This window comes from Scyliorhinus torazame, unplaced genomic scaffold (assembly GCF_047496885.1).
Source record: "Scyliorhinus torazame isolate Kashiwa2021f unplaced genomic scaffold, sScyTor2.1 scaffold_463, whole genome shotgun sequence".
NCBI lineage: Eukaryota > Metazoa > Chordata > Chondrichthyes > Carcharhiniformes > Scyliorhinidae > Scyliorhinus > Scyliorhinus torazame.
This window is the reverse complement of record NW_027308190.1, coordinates 38108-55047: the sequence shown is the minus strand read 5'-3', so window position 1 is coordinate 55047 and position 16940 is coordinate 38108. Positions and strand designations below refer to the sequence as shown.

Here is a 16940-nt window from a genome sequence, read left to right as displayed (position 1 = left end):
AGAGAGGGAGGGGGGCAGAGAGGGAGGGGGGCAGAGAGAGAGTGGGGGGCAGAGAGGGAGTGGGGCAGGGAGGGAGTGGGGGCAGAGAGAGAGTGGGGCAGAGAGGGAGTGGGGCAGAGGGGGAGTGGGGGCAGAGGGGGAGTGGGGGCAGAGGGGGAGTGGGGGCAGAGGGGGAGTGGGGCAGAGAGGGAGGGGGTGCAGAGAGGGAGTGGGGCAGAGAGGAAGTGGGGCAGAGAGGAAGTGGGGCAGAGAGGAAGTGGGGCAGAGAGGAAGTGGGGCAGAGAGGGAGTGGGGCAGAGAGGGAGTGGGGCAGAAAGGGAGTGGGGCAGAAAGGGAGTGTGGCACAGAGGGGGGGAGAAAGGGAGTGGGGCAGAGAGGGAGGGGGGCAGAGAGGGAGGGGGGCAGAGAGAGAGTGGGGGGCAGAGAGGGAGTGGGGGCAGAGAGAGAGTGGGGCAGAGAGGGAGTGGGCAGAGGGGGAGTGGGGGGAGAGGGGGAGTGGGGCAGAGAGGGAGGGGGGGCAGAGAGGGAGGGGGGCAGAGAGGGAGGGGGTCAGAGAGGGAGTGGGGGAAGAGAGTGGGGCAGAGAGGGAGTGCGGCAGAGGGGGAGTGGGGGCAGAGGGGGAGTGGGGCAGAGAGGGAGGGGGGGCAGAGAGGGAGTGGGGCAGAGAGGAAGTGGGGCAGAGAGGAAGTGGGGCAGAGAGGGAGTGGGGCAGAGAGGGAGTGGGGCAGAAAGGGAGTGGGGCAGAAAGGGAGTGGGGCAGAAAGGGAGTGGGGCAGAAAGGGAGTGGGGCAGAAAGGGAGTGGGGCAGAAAGGGAGTGGGGCAGAAAGGGAGTGGGGCAGAAAGGGAGTGGGGCAGAAAGGGAGTGGGGCAGAAAGGGAGTGGGGCAGAAAGGGAGTGGGGCAGAAAGGGAGTGGGGCACAGAGGGGGGGGAGAAAGGGAGTGGGGCAGAGAGGGAGTGGGGCAGAGAGGGAGGGGGGCAGAGAGGGAGGGGGCAGAGAGAGAGTGGGGGGCAGAGAGGGAGTGGGGGCAGAGAGAGAGTGGGGCAGAGAGGGAGGGGGGGCAGAGAGGGAGGGGGTAGAGAGGGAGTGGGGGCAGAGAGGGAGTGGGGGCAGAGAGGGAGGGGGGCAGAGAGGGAGGGGGGGCAGAGAGGGAGGGGGGCAGAGAGGGAGGGGGGCAGAGAGGGAGGGGGGCAGAGAGGGAGGGGGGCAGAGAGGGAGGGGGGGCAGAGCGGGAGGGGGGCAGAGAGGGAGGGGGGGCAGAGAGGGAGGGGGTCAGAGAGGGAGGGGGCAGAGAGGGAGGGGGGCAGAGAGGGAGTGGGGCAGAGGGGGAGTGGGGGCAGAGGGGGAGTGGGGGCAGAGGGGGAGTGGGGGCAGAGGGGGAGTGGGGGCAGAGGGGGAGTGGGGGCAGAGGGGGAGTGGGGGCAGAGGGGGAGTGGGGGCAGAGGGGGAGTGGGGGCAGAGGGGGAGTGGGGCAGAGGGGGAGTGGGGCAGAGGGGGAGTGGGGCAGAGGGGGAGTGGGGCAGAGGGGGAGTGGGTCAGAGGGGGAGTGTGGCAGAGGGGGAGTGGGGGCAGAGGGGGAGTGGGGGCAGAGGGAGAGTGAGACGGAGGGAGAGAGAGGCGGAGGGTGAGAGATGCGGAGGGTGAGAGAGACGGAGGGAGAGAGAGACGGAGGGAGAGAGATAGCGGACGGTGAGAGATGCGGAGGGCAGTGGGGAGAGGAGGAAGGCGAGTCGGAGAGAGGCGGAGGGCGAGGGAAGAGAGGCGGAGGGCGAGGGGGAGAGGCTGCGAGCGAGAGGGAGAGAGGCTGAGAGTGAGAGGGAGAGAGGCGAGGTGAGGGCGGATGAGGCAGAGGGTGAGGGGCAGAGGGAGAGGAGTCGAGGGTACGGTGAGATGCAGAGGGAGAGAGAGGTAGAGGGTGAGAGAGGCAGAGGGCGTGCGGGAGGGAGGCAGAGGCCGAGGGTGAGAGGCGGAAGGTGAGTGAGGCGGAGGGCGAGAGAGGCGTAGGGCGAGAGCGGCGTAGGGCGAGAGCGGCGTAGGGCGAGAGCGGCGTAGGGCGAGAGAGACGGAGGGCGAGAGAGACGGAGGGCGAGAGAGACGGAGGGCGAGAGCGGCGGAGGGCGAGAGAGACGGAGGGCGAGTGAGACGGAGGGCGAGAGAGACGGAGGGCGAGAGAGACGGAGGGCGAGAGAGACGGAGGGCGAGAGAGACGGAGGGCGAGAGAGGCGGAGGGCGAGAGAGGCGGAGGGCGAGAGAGGCGGAGGGCGAGAGAGGCGGAGGGCGAGAGAGGCGGAGGGCGAGAGAGGCGGAGGGCGAGAGAGGCGGAGGGCGAGAGAGGCGGAGGGCGAGAGAGGCGGAGGGCGAGAGAGGCGGAGGGCGAGAGAGGCGGAGGGCGAGAGAGGCGGAGGGCGAGAGGTGAAGGGCAGAGAGCGAGGGGGAGAGAGTCGGAGGATGAGAGAGGCAGAGGGTGAGAGGTGAAGGGCGAGGGGGAGAGAGGTGGAGGGCTAGGGGGGAAGAGGCAGAGGGCGAGGGGGAGAGAGGGGGAGAGCGAGGGGGAGAGAGGCGGAGGGCGAGGGGGAGAGAGGCGGAGGGCGAGGGGGAGAGAGGCGGAGGGCGAGGGGGAGAGAGTCAGAGGGCGAGGGGGAGAGAGTCGGAGGGCGAGGGGGAGAGAGTTGGAGGGCGAGGGGGAGAGAGGCGGAGGACGAGGGGGGAGAGTCGGACGGCGAGGGGGAGAGAGGCGGAGGATGAGAGAGGCAGAGGGTGAGAGGTGAAGGGCGAGGGGGAGACTGGTGGAGGGCAAGGGGGAGAGGCAGAGGGGGAGGGGAGGAGGGGGAGGAGGGGGAGGCGGGAGGAGGGGGAGAGGCGGACGGCGAGGGGGAGAGGCGGAGGGCGAGGGGAGAGGAGGAGGGCGAGGGGGAGAGAGGCGGACGGTGAGGGGGAGAGGCGGAGGGCGAGGGGAGAGGAGGAGGGTGAGGGGGAGAGGCGGAGGGCGAGGGGAGAGGAGGAGGGCGAGGGGGAGAGAGGCGGAGGGCGAGAGGGGAGAGGCGGAATGCGAGGGGGAGAGGCGGAGTGCGACGGGGGAGAGAAGAAGAGGCGGAGGGAGTAGGGGGAGAGGGTGAGAGGGGGAGAGAGAGACGGAGGGCGAGAGAGACGGAGGGCGAGAGAGACGGAGGGCGAGAGAGACGGAGGGCGAGAGAGACGGAGGGCGAGAGAGACGGAGGGCGAGAGAGACGGAGGGCGAGAGAGACGGAGGGCGAGAGAGACGGAGGGTGAGAGAGACGGAGGGTGAGAGAGGCAGAGGGGGTGAGAGGCGGAGGGTGAGAGAGGCAGAGGGGGTGAGAGGCGGAGGGTGAGGGGGAGAGGCGGAGGGTGAGAGAGGCAGAGGGGGTGAGAGGCGGAGGGTGAGGGGGAGAGTGAGAGACAACCCAAGTGAGTCAGTGTATTTGGGAAGTGGGAATATGACCTGGTGAGGGATTGCTAGCCAAGTTATAGCGGTCGCTGGCGCAGTTGACTGAGTGGTCGGTAACTGCCAATCGCCTGAAGCCTGAACTGGCCCCAATCGGCGTTGATGGCTGTGGAAGCTGAACGAATGAGTGTGGCGCCTCAGCTTGATGCAAGGAAGGGACTGTTGGAAGCGAGCGGTTACTAAGTGGGCACAAGAACACTGGGAGAGACATCATTTGAGTGAGAAAGAGAGAGTGAGTATATTTGGGTATTCGGGGCAAAGTGGGAAGCAGGCAAACACAGAAAATAGGAGCACAAGGAGGCCATTCGGCCTTCAAGCCTGCCCAGCCATTCATTATGATCATCCAATCAATAGTCTGATCCCACCTTCCCCACTTTGATCCCCATCACCCAAGTGCTGTATCGAACTCCTTCTTGAAAACATACGTTTTGGCTTCAGCTACTTTTTGTGGAAGCAAATTCACCCGGCCGACCATTCTGGGTGAAGAACTTTCTCTTCATCTCTACCCTAAACGGTCTACCCTGTATCCTTAGACAGTGACCCCTGGTTCTGAACACCCCCACCATCAGGAACAACCTTCCTGCATCTACCCTGTCTGGTCCTGTTGGAATTTTGGGGTTTCTATGAGATCCCCCCTCATTCTTCTGAAGGCGAACCAATACAATCCTTTTCTAAAAGTATTTATATTCAAGGCTTTTCAACGTAAATCTAAATAGACAGAATATCAAAAGATCAGAAGATCAACCCAACAAACAACCACTGCCCTCCAGCCTCCCTGACACCTGACAGCGACCCCTAGCCATGCCCCAACCTTTCCCATTTTAACTGCCTTGCACCTCCTCCCGAAAGCCCCCCTCCCTCTTGCTGACCTCTCAGTCCTACTTGAAGAAATCAAGAAACAGTTTCCACCTCCGGGTGAACTCTTCTACCAACCCCCACAGAGTGAACTTTCTTCTTCTCTAGCACAGGAATTCTGCCAGCTCACTCACCCACACCCCTGCCTTCGGCGGCTCCGAGTGCCGCCAAGCCAACAAAATCCTTCTCCGAGCTATCAGGGAGGCATAGGCTAATACATCAGCCTCTCCCCCCCCCCCCCCCCCCCCCCCGTGTACTCCCGGGTCTTCCGACACACAAAATACCATCACCAGCAGACTCGGGACCACCTCCACACCCAGAACCTCGGACGTTACATCCGAGAATCCCTGCCAGAAACGCCTCAGTCTTGGACACGCCCAGAACATATGGCCGTGGTTCGTGGGCCCCCATATACTTATCTTCCACTTCTTCGAAAAATTTGCTTCACTTCGCCACCGTCATGTGGGCTCTATGCACCACCTTATAGCGAATACAATCCTAACTGACTAAATCTCTCCTCGTACGTCAGTCCCGCCATTCCAGGAATCAGTCCAGTAAACCTTCACAATACTCCCTCAATAGCAAGAAAATCCTTCCTCAGATAAGACCAAAACTACACACAATATTCCAGGTGTGGCCTCACCAAGGCCCAGTATAATTGCAGCAAGACGCCCCTGCTCCTGTACTCGATTCTTCTCACTATGAAGGCCAACGTACCATTTGCCTTCTTCACCGCCTGCTGCACCTGCATGCTTACCTTCAGTGACTGGTGTCCGAGGTCTCACTGCGCATTCCCTTCTCATAATTTATGGCCATTCAGTTAATAATCTGCCCTCCCCTTTTTGCCACCAAAGTGGATAGCCTGACATTTATCCACATTATGCTGCATCTGCCATTCATTTGCCCACTCGGCTTTCTTCAGAGAGTGGTCCTGCCCGGGATGGGAGTAGCAGCTACAAGAAAGATATCTGGCTTAAGTTATTTTCTCCACTTTAAAAGCTACATCAAGAGTTCTAGCTTTAAAAAAAACAACAATTTAAATACGTTTATACTGGGCATAAATTTAAGGTGTCTTTTGACTGAAGTTACGGCGGGCGAGCCCAGTACATGTGATGCACCTCTGTGGTGGATGGGAAATTCAAGACCCTACGGGAAGCCCGGATGACCCACGCGCGGGAAGTGCGACTGGGGTTTGACCAGCTTCAGAGCCAGGTTTTGTAGTGGGGCAGTGCATTTGAGAGGCCGAGAGCATGTTTTTAGATGTGTTCACCCCGCTGCTTAAGGGAGTGCTGTAAGTGTTGTTGTTTATTCCCTTTATTTTGTTTCTGCTGTTACATTTTGGATTCATGGACGATTCATGGACATGCGTATTTTAGGAAAGAGGCTTGTGCCTTTATTTCTAGTAGAAGCCTGTGCTGGTTTAGACTGGAGCAGTGGACTAGCCAGCACCATGTTGGAGATTGGCTGAGTTTTGGTTTGATTGATTTGGCGGAGGATCAATGAATGGGCCTAAAAGGTGGTAATCTGCCCAGGAACAGGTGGTGATTGGATATTATCCTTCTAGAATGTTTCTCAGTGCCGCGAGGTTCCATCTGGGACTGGTTTAGCACAGTGGGCTAAATAGCTGGCTTGCAATGCAGAATGCCAGCAACGCGGGTTCAACTCCCGTACCGGCCTCCGCGAACAGGCGCTGGAATGTGGCAACTAGGGGCTTTTCACAGTAAGTTAATTGAAGCCTACTCGTGACAATAAGCGATTATTATTATTAATTATTATTATTTTAGTTTCACTTTTGGTTCTGCAGTCTAGGTGGAGTATTCCAACTAATTCTCTCCTAAAAGATCCAGCTAAACACCCTCCATAAGGTCACTGTGAGGGCTGATCCTCTCTCCAGCAACACTGGGTGCTATTCTCTTGAGCCTGCAAAGGCTTGAAGTCAAACCATAATCTGGGAGCAGGATTTGATGTGAGACAAAGTGTCTCAAGAAAGAAATAGGCCTGAATGTGAATTTTCGAGTTGAAGGCCCAATTTGATAAGAACCAACGTCTCTCTCCAGAAGAAAGCCTGCTGCCTGTAAGTACCGTACCGAATGAATGACTGTCAAGAAAACCTTCACTGGCTGTAAACCAGAGGCTTTGAGGAAAGTCTGCTACAAAAAACACATCATCTGAAGCAAGGACTCATCTTTTTACCGAAGCCCGTTCCACCCGTGTTTGTCTATCTGTTGTGTGGGTAGTCGGTGGGACAGTTAAAGGGGGTAGGAGGTTAGCTTGCTTGTTATCCATTTGTAATTCCTGCCTATTTTATCTTTATTCTTGTTATACGTAAATAGCAATTGTGTTTCAACTTACAAACCTGGTGACTGGAATTACTGGGCAGCCAAGGATTTAGGGAATTATTGGCTAATTCACTTTTGTTGTGACTCTGGGGCTTGTGGGGCTGGAACTGACTGTGCACTCACCCAGGGTAATGTAACTGTGTGGTCAGAGAGGCAGAGGGGAAATGGGTGACCACCAGTCAGAGACGGGGGGGGGGGGGGGGGGGAAACCCGGAGTGCATCTCACTCGAGAAGCATTTTTTAGTGGCGGAAAACGGTGCGAGCAACAGTTCCTCTGGGAGCGCTGTCAGAGACAAGTTCACAGAACTGTCAGCGCCTTGCGCTGCGCGAGGGGGCGGGGGTACGGGTAACAACGGAAAAGCAATCGTGGTACGTGACTCAAAAGTGAGGGGTGCAAACAGGGGTTCCTGCGACCGCAGATGTCACTCCAGGATGGTGTGTTGGCTCCCTGGTGCCAGTGTCAGGTATGTGACTGAACGGCCACAGGGCAATTCTGAAGGGGGAGGGCGAACAGTCAGCGGGTGTGGGTTCACGTTGGTACCAGCGACATGGGTGGGAAGAATGTGATGAATGTAGGTATTTGGTGCAGTAATTGTTAAAAGCCTAGGTTACAGTCGTGTTTTTAAGGGGGGAGGTGTGATAAATGTAGGAATTTCACATATATTGTATTATAGGTATTTGCTGCAGTAAGGGTTAAAAGTCCCTGTTAGAGTGTGTTTGACTGTTGCAGTCATGTTTTAAAAGAAATCCTGGTTTGAAAGGTTGGGAGACAGGGGTGTAACTAAACCATTGTAAAAAGCTTGGGCTAATGGAATGTTGTCTTGATTAAGGGGATTCCCTGTGAAGTTAATTAGGTTTCAGCTTGGTAAGATGCTATCATTATAGGGTGGAGCTAAGGCATCAGGAATTTTGCAGAAAGCAGTTCAGTGCTGAGCTGAATGAAGCTGTATCCAGAGGTTGAGCAGTTTTGCTCTCACTGCAGTTCAATTAAAATAACAGTCTTTAAAGCAGTGCAGACTTGTCTAACAAGGGGGAGCTGAAACAAGCTGAGAAGCATCTTCTGAAGACATACAGCCAGAGTTTCTGCATGGGTCTGACCGGAGTCAGATCTTGTCTTTGAAGCAGCGACAAGAGATCTCTCTTTCTCAAAGAACATTTCTGTGAAGCCAGTATTCCTTTGTGCCATTGGTATTCAGAGTGAATTGAGAGCTGAGATTGTGTTTCCTTGTTTAAGTGGGAATAAATGTAGCAGTTAAGGGTATTGAATCGCTGTATTGAGTTTAAGAGATAATTGTAAGCTATTTCTGGGTGTGATGTTAAAGATTTTAATACTGCGTTAATAATAAAGTTTTGTTTTAAAATACCAAATCACGATTTCTTTGTGTAATCACTCCTGGGGTGAAGTATCCTTTCCTCACAGTCTTACCAAATTAAAATAAAATATTGGGGTTTCTGTCCAGTATCCTAGCTATTGTTAGGGTCTGGTCTGGGATGAGGTCCTGCAGCAAGACTTTAGGGAGCTAGGTAGCCGACTGAAAAGCAGGACCACAAATCTCTGGATTAATCCCCGTGTCACACGCTGGTAAGTATAGGAAGAGGAGGATGGAGCAGATCAATGTGTGGCTGAGAGATGGTGGAGGGGAGGGCTTTAGATTCCTGGATCACTGGCTCCGTTTCTGGGGAAGGTGCATGTACAAGTCAGACGGGTTGCTCTTGAACCGGAACAGGACTAACAGTCCCGCGGGGAGGTTTGCCAGTGCTTTGCGGGGGGGTTCAAACTAATTTGGCAGGGGATGAGTTACAGGGTGGAGGTTGAGCAGGGGGGGTGATGCACAGCCAATTATAGAAGAAAATCAAGTCAGCCTGGAAGGCAGGGAGATTACAGACAAGTTAAGGCACAAGGGAGTAGTATGGCAAGTTAGATGGCATTTATTTTAATGCAAGGAGTCTTGTGAATAGGGCAGATGAGTCAAGGGTGTTGATTCACACAAGGGAGTGTCATATTATTGCTGTCACAGAGACCTGGCTGAGGGAGGGGCAGGACTGGTGGTCAATAGTTCAGGGTATAGAATCTTCAAGTGAGGCGGGTTAGGGAGGGGGGTCTTGTAAGGACTCTCCTGCTAATCCCTGTCTGTCCGGTGTTTTTTTCCTTTTAATTTCCGTTATTCTGCTATTTCAATTTTCACCTATGCCTTTAAGATGGACTTCGACTTTAATTTTAAAAAAGGAATCTAGCAGGATGTACTGACATCGGTGATGACTCGTCTTGATGGACTTGGCTGGCAGCCAATGAGCTGTTTACTTTGCCGGGTTCTTAGCTGATGATCTTTGCAGATTGGTGTTGACCATTCCGGAATGTTCAGCCAAGGACAGAAAGGCTTCATCTGGTTTTAGTTTTGTTTTCAGAGCATAAGGCGGCTTTGAGTTATTCTCTCCCTGGAGGGGTAGACCTCTCTCAAACACCCAAGCTGGAGGCTCTGTTTTCTTCTCAACCAAGCTGGTGGACATTCTAGTGAGACTGGACACCAAGTAAGAATAAGATACAAGCCAAAAGCTGGGTTTGAGGGGAGACGAGGGATTTCAAGGGTCCAAACCAGCCACTAGCTGAAAGCAGGAGTCAATTGTTAAAAAACCCTTCTTGCAATCACATATGAAGAACTCTTCTTTCCTCGAAAGGCTGTTGGTTGTTCTGGTGCAGTTGGAAACAAGTGAGAATTAAACAGTCCTGAGTCAGATCCTGCAAGTGAAGGCCTAGGTGAATAAGAGTTAAAGTGACTCCCCAGAGGATCTCCCAGTCTGGGGATTCGGACTGAAGGTTCCAGCCAGAAAATTCTCCTTAGCCATCCAACCTGTGGTTCTCAATCACTCCGCATCCCGGAAGAACAGTTAGTTGGAAAAACAATCTTCAATACCCAAAGCAAGGACAGTCATCTTTGGACACTCATCTTCCATCTCCCATTAATCCTCTTTTATTTCTACCCTCCCCTTCCTTGTGTGTGTGTCCGTCTTGTTTGTGTTTGGGTAGAGGGTGGGATGGTAAAATGGGGGAGGGGGGAGTAGTTGTAGGTTAGCTGGCTGTTATTCTAGTATAATTATTGCCCGCCTTCTCTCTATTGTTGTTATAAATAAACAGTTGTTCTTTCACTTACAAATCCGGTGCCTGTAACTCATTGGAGTAGTCAAGTGTCAAAGATCTCAGGAACGTTATACAAATTAGTGGTTGATTGCCTTGTGTTGGAACTCCGGGGCTAGAATTGAGCCCACGCTCACCCAGGGTGTCAAAAACAGTATGCAAAACAGGTGGTGTCGCAATATTGAGCAAGGAGTCAATTACTGCAGTGAAGAGGGATGATTTGGGGCTCAAGTCACAATTCTCTGAAGGTGGCCAAGCAAGTTGAAAGTTGAAGGCTGAGAATCATAGAATTTACAGTGCAGGAGGAGATCATTCGGCCCATCGAGTCTGCACCGGTCCTTGGAAAGAGCACCCTACAAAAGCCCACACCTCCACCCTATCCCCGTAACCCCACCCCACCTTTTTTGGGGGGACACAAAGAGCAATTTAGCATGGCCAATCCACCTAACCTGCACATCTTTGGACTGTGGGAGGAAACCGGAGCACCCAGAGGAAACCCACTCAGACACGGGGAGGATGTGCAGACTCCGCACAGACAGTGACCCAAGCCGGGAATCGAACCTGGGACCCTGGAGCTGTGAAGCAACTGTGCTACCGTGCTGCCCCCTTATAGATCCTTGGGTTTATAAATGGAGGTATAGAGTGTAAAAGCAAGGAAGTGATGTTACACCTCGACAAATCATTGGTCAGACCACATTTGGAATATTGTGTTCAGTTATCCGCACCTTATTTCATGAAGAATGTTAAAGCCCTAGATTTATTAGAATGATACCAGGAATGAGTAATTTTAGATACAAGGAAAGATTCGAAAAAATTGGGCTTGTTCTCCATAGAGCAGAGAAGATTAAGAGATGACCTTATTGAGGTGTTCAAAATGATGAACAAGTTTGACAGGGTAAAGAAGGATATTCTGTTTCCACTAGCTGACAAGTCAGTGACGAGGGGTCACAATTTTAAGATGATCAGCAAGACAGCTCGGAGCAAGATGAGGACAAACATCTTTCCTTAGAGAGCGTTTTGGGGATTTGAAATGTGCCGCCCGTGTTACACAAGAGAAATATTAGAAAATTGAGACCCCAATGTAGCTGTTGCAATGTTAACCGACTGAGGGGGAAAAAAACCTCCTAGCACAGAATCAGAGGAATATACCCACATCTGACCGAGTACCTTGTCCCAGTCAGACTTAAACCCATTAGGGTGGGACAGTGGCACAGTGGTTCTCTTCTGAGGCAGTTTCATTGCATGCTGGATTTCATAAATACGGCGCTGGGGACCTGGGTTCGATCTGGCCCTGGGTCACTGTCTGTGTGGAGTTTGCACATTCTCCCCGAATCTGCATGGGTCTCACCCCCTCAACCCAAAGTAGTGCAGGGCAGGTGAATTGGCCACATTAAAATTGCCCCTTAATTGGAAAAAAAGAATTGGGTACTCTTGAAGAAAAACATTTTTAAGACTTAAAACTCATTAGTGGGAATACACAGGATGCCCTAGATCCATTGTTCTTCGGGACACTCCGGTCTGACCAGCTATTAGTCCATCAAAAGGAGGTTAGTTGCATATCAATAGCATGGCTGTTCTTTTGTATAAATGGGAGTGGGCAATCAGCCTGGATAACGCTGATGGGTTCAAGGCTGGAAACCCCGGCAGACAGCCTTTGCTTGAGGGGCGTGGTAGAGCTCAGGGAGGGAGAGAGAAGGAATGCCGTTTTGAACAGTTACAGGAGAAGGCTTTGGAAATCGACCAAGAAGGTCATGAAAGTTGCCATGGCAGGAGGCTTTGGGAAATCGACTGAGAAGGTCAAGAAAGTCGCCACCGAGGCATGCTTTGGAAAAAGGGTTCAGAGCGAATGTCCCCTACCAGAAAACTTGCTTCGTAAATGCAAGTATTGCCTTTGTCTGCCAGTGAAAGTGGCATGAGAACGGCATGTTCTGTTACGAGTTTAATGGGAACTAATGTGTTACGATTAAGAAAATGCATGTAATCTGTTATTGTTGGGACTGAAGTTTAAAATTTTAAATATTGTTTTCTTTTCTTTTAATAAAGTTTTTTTATAACATAACAAAGCCCTATTTCTTAAATTATCACTCCTGGAATGAATCACTCCTGTAGTTAATCAATCTTTCTGTATCTTAAAACTGCATCTGGTCCAGCCTCTTAGCCACTGTTGAGAGCTAACCAGACATTTGGAACACCTGGGAGAGTGGTGGGGGCGGATTCCATAGGTTTCAACAGAGAGCTGGATATAAATTTGCACGTGTTGAATTTAGAGCGCTACGGAGATAGGGCTGGAGAATGGGACGAGCTCGCTGGATCTCTCCAGAACCAGTGCAGGCACGATCGGCCGAATGACCTCCTTCTGTGCTGTAAAATTATATGATTTAATGGAATGTTAGTAGGCTCAATTGAGACCATACGGGTAGAATGATGAAACAAAAAGCGGGCAATCGGAGTGCACTCTTGGCCCCAAAACGGACAGGCAGAGATAGAAGAGGAGATATGTAGGCATATGTCAGATAAGTGTAAAAATAATAGGACTTCAACTTCCCCAATACTACTTGGGATAGTCAAAATGTGAAAGGCTTGTTTGGCTGAAACTCTTAAAATATAATAATCTTTATTGTCACAAGTAGGCTTACATTAACACCTCAATGAAGTTACTTTGAAAAGCCTCTAGTCGCCACATTACAGCGCCTGTTCGGGTACACAGATGGAGAATTCAGAATGTTCAAATTACCTAACAGCACGTCTTTCGGGACTTGTGGAAGAATCCAGAGCACACGGAGGAAACCCATGCAGACACGGGGAGAATGTGCAGACTCTGCACAGACAGTGACCCAAGCTGGGAATCGAACCTGGAGCTGTGAAGCAACAGTGCTAACCACTGTGTTACCGTGCCACCCATGACATCCAGGGGAGCTTTTTATGCCAATACGTAGAAAGTCCTGAAAGAGAGACGACGGTACTGGACCTAGTTTTAGGAAATGAAGCTGGACAAATGGTAGAGCTGTCAATGTGGGAGCATTTCAGTGAGTGACCATAGCTCAGTCGGACTTAAGGTAGTTATGAAAAAGGACAAAGATGGACCGGAAATAAAAGTTCCGAATTGGGGGACAATCGATTTTATTCAGATAAGACAGGATCTGGCCAAAGTGGACCGAGGGAGCAATTACCCGTAGGAAAATCTACATCAAAGTAGCGGGAGTCATTCAAAAAGGAGAATGAGTGAGTACAGGCTCAACATGTTCCCGTAAAAGTGAAGGGTGAGAGCAACAAATCCAGGGAACCCTGGATGTCAAGGGTTCAAGAAGGAAAAAATGGGAGGCTAATGGCAGATACAGAAGGAAGCTCCAGAGAAGCATGGAATGTGCAGGGGGTTACTTAAAAAAAAATTAGGAGAGTGAAGATGAAAAATGGAAAAACACTGGATGGCAAAATAAAGGAAAATTCAAAGGTGTTTTCTAAGTATATTAAGGGCAGGATGATGACCAGGGAAAGAGTAAGACCAATTAGGGACCAACATGGCAATGTGTGTGTGGAGCCGGAAAAAGCAGGGGATGTTGTAAATGAGTGTAGAGGTGGTGACTGGGATATAACTGAATGAGCCCAAGATGGTTAATTCCCCAGGCCCAGATGAGATGTATCCCGGGTTGCTGTAGGAGTTATAGCCACCTAAATTGGCCAACTCCCGATTTAAAATGGCGAACGGCAAAGGCTGATGGGAAAGTCAGCCAACAAGACAGAAACCAGCGGCTGCAGGTTTGCTGTGTATTTAGCTCTGCAAAAACCAGACAACATCGATACCAGTGACCATCAGCATAACAAAGTAACAGCCATCTGCATACTGATGAGCAATCCCCGGGAACAATAAGTAACACTTTGGACACACAAAGCAAAGCCAGACTCCTCGGCGCCAGCAGGAGCCAACACAAAGGAGGTGAACGAGCACCTCAAGACCGCCCATCGATCAGGGAACCGCTCCAGTATTGGAGAAAATCGAACCAAGCAATTGGGACAAAGTCCAATCACTTGGGACCAGGTACAGGGTCCGCCCCGAAAGGCGGGAAGCCCCTGGGGACTATAAGAGTTGAGCCCCAAGTTCAAATCGCTCTCTTCTTCCTGCCCGGTTCACCCAGCAACACGAACCAACATTGACCGTGACCGGTGATCACCAAAACCAGTAAGTCTTAATTCAACACTCGCTACGAGATAGGCGCTCCTAGCTACCAATCCGTACCAACTTCGAATCCCGCAGACTCAGAACCCGAACGAAAGGCCATTTGTTCCCCTGACCTGGTGGGCCAGTCTAAAGTTAAGTATAGGCCTGTTAGTTGTAGAAGCAGCTTAGGCGTAGAATTTGTGCATGAGTAGCGATTACTGTGGATAATAAATGTGCTTTGATTTAAATCTTACTAATCGGTGTATTGGGTTATTGATCATTACTCGGACTTGAACCTCGTGGCGGTATCATAAAGATACCTGGCGACTCGAGAGCAAAGGTAATAAAACAGAGCAATTGAACCAAGGAGAAAATCAACAACAGAGTCAAGAGAGGATATTGCAGCGGCTCCGACGCTAATTTTCCATTTCTTGCTGGACACAAGAGAGGTGCCAGAGGACTGGAGGGCAGCTAATGTGGTATCATTATTTAAGAAAGGAAGTAGGGATAAATCAGGTAACTACAGGCCAGTGGGTCTAGCTTCAGTGGTCGGGAAATTATTGGAAAAAATTCTGAGGGACAGAATCAATCTCCATTGGAGAGGCAAGGAGTAATCAAGGATAGTCAGCATGGCTTTGTCAAGAGGGTGATCATGTCCAGTAAATTTGAGTAAATATTTTGAGGCGGTGACTAGGCGTATAGATGAGGGTAGTATAGTTTTTTTAAATTTGGAGTACCCAATTCATTTTTTCCAATTAAGGGGCAATTTAGCATGGCCAATCCACCTACCCTGCACATCTTTGGGATGTGGGGGCGAAACACAAGGAGAATGTGCAAACTCAACACGGACAGTGACCCAGGGCCAGGATCGAACGTGGGACCTCGGTGCCGTGAGGCAGCAGTGCTAACCACTGTGCCACCCTGTTGCCCCGAGTTGATGTAGCACAGTTGCTGAAGGCACTGGATACTGTAAAGGCTCTGGGCCCCGACAATATTCCAGCAATAGTACTGAGAACTTGCCTTATCCCTAGCCAAGCTGTCCCAGTATAGCTACAACATTGGCATCTACCTGGCAAAGTAGAAAATTGCCCAGGTATGTCCTGTACACAAGAAACAGGACTAATCCAATCTGGCCAATTATTGCCCCATCAGTCTCCTCTCCATCATCATTATAAACAGTGCTATCAAGCGGCACTTACTCAGCAATAACCTGCTCACGGATGCTCAGTTTGGGTCCCGCCAGGTTCACTGAGCTCCTGATCTCATTTCAGCCTTGGTGCAAACATGGACTAAAGAGCTGAATGCCAGAGGTGAGGTGAGAGTGACTGTCCTTGACATCAAGGCAGCATTTGACAGAGTATGGCATCAAGGAGCCCTAGCTAAACTGGAGTCAATGAGAATCAGGGGCAAAACTCTCCGCTGGTTGGAGTCATACCTGGCCCAAAGGAAGGTTGTTGGAGGTCAATCATCTCAGTCCCAGGACATCACTGCAGGAGTTCCTCAGGGTAGTGTCCTAGGCCCACCCATCTACAGCTGCTTCATAAATGATCTTCCTTCCATCATAAGATCAGAAGTGGGTATTATACTATCGTACTGGATAATGGAGGGCGGTATGTGATGGTGAGCGGTAGGTTGCAGGGGACGTGGGTGGTGTTGGTAAATGTATACGCCCCAAACTGGGATGATGCTGGATTCATGAAGCGCATGTTGGGGCGCACTCCGGACCTGGAGGTAGGAGGCCTGATAATGGGGGGGGAGACTTCAATACAGTGTTGGACACAGCACTGGACCGCTCCAGATCAAGGACTGGAAAGAGGCCGGCGGCGGCCAAGGTGCTTAGGGGGTTTATGGATCAGGTGGGGGGAGTGGACCCATGGAGGTTTGCAAGGCCGCAGGCCAGGGAATTTTCTTTTTTCTCCCATGTGCACAAAGCCTACTCCCGGATAGATTTATTTGTTCTGGGCAGGGCGCTCATCCCGAGGGTGGAGGGGTATTCGGCCATAGCCGTTTCGGATCACGCCCCGCACTGGGTGGAACTGGAGCTGGGAGAGGAGAGGGACCAACTCCCGCTGTGGCGGCTGGATGTGGGACTGCTGGCAGATGAGGTGGTGTGTGGGAAGGTGAGGGGGTGCATCGAAAGGTACTTGGAGGCCAACGACAACGGGGAGGTGCGGGTGGGGGTGGTATGGGAGGCGTTGAAGGCGGTGATCAGGGGAGAGCTAATCTCCATCAGGTCTCATAGGAAGAAGACAGAGGGCAGGGAAAGGGAGAGGTTAGTAGGGGAGATTTTAAGAGTGGACAGGAGATACGCAGAGGCCCCGGAGGAGAGATTACTTGGGGAAGGACGACGGCTCCAGACGGCGTTTGACCTGTTGACCACAGGGAAGGCAGAGGCACAGTGGAGGAAGGCGCAGGGGGCGACCTAAGAGTATGGGGAAAAGGCTAGTCGGATGCTGGCACACCAGCTCCGTAAGAGGATGGCAGCGAGGGAAATAGAGGGAGTCAAAAATGGAAGGGGAGTCACGGTGCGGAGTGCAACGAAAATAAATGAGGTATTCAAGGCCTTCTATGAAGAGCTGTACAGATCCCAGCCCCCAGCGGGGGAAGAGGGGATGAGACGATTCCTAGACCAACTGAGATTCCCGAGGGTGGAGGAGCAAGAGGTGGCTGGTTTGAGGGCACCAATTGGGTTGGAGGAGCTGAGCAAGGGTTTGGGGAGCATGCAGGCAGGGAAGGCCCCGGGCCCGGACGGGTTCCCGGTGGAGTTCTACAGGAAGTACGTAGACCTGTTGGCCCCGCTACTAGTGAGGATCTTTAATGAGGCAAAAGAGGAGGGGTCCCTGCCCCCGACAATGTCGGAAGCGACGATTTCTTTGATCCTAAAGCGGGACAAGGACCCACTGCAATGTGGATCGTACAGGTCGATCTCGCTCCTCAATGTGGATGCTACGTTGCTGGCAAAAGTGCTGGCCGCGAGGATCGAGGACTGTGTCC

At 52.2% G+C, this 16940-nt stretch overlaps 1 protein-coding gene across 1 annotated transcript in view; it reads right to left on the bottom strand.

The window, feature by feature from the left end:
• The window catches only part of LOC140406312 (caspase-2-like), a gene marked incomplete at its 3' end in the record, with an annotated part of 115147 nt that extends 105982 nt beyond the window's left edge, over positions 1–9165 (bottom strand). Inside the window, exon 1 of the mRNA XM_072494426.1 lies at positions 8960–9165. Coding sequence (XP_072350527.1) covers positions 8960–9165 — 206 coding nt within the window. The remainder of the gene's footprint in view (positions 1–8959) is intronic.
• Positions 9166–16940: the final 7775 nt, after the last annotated feature.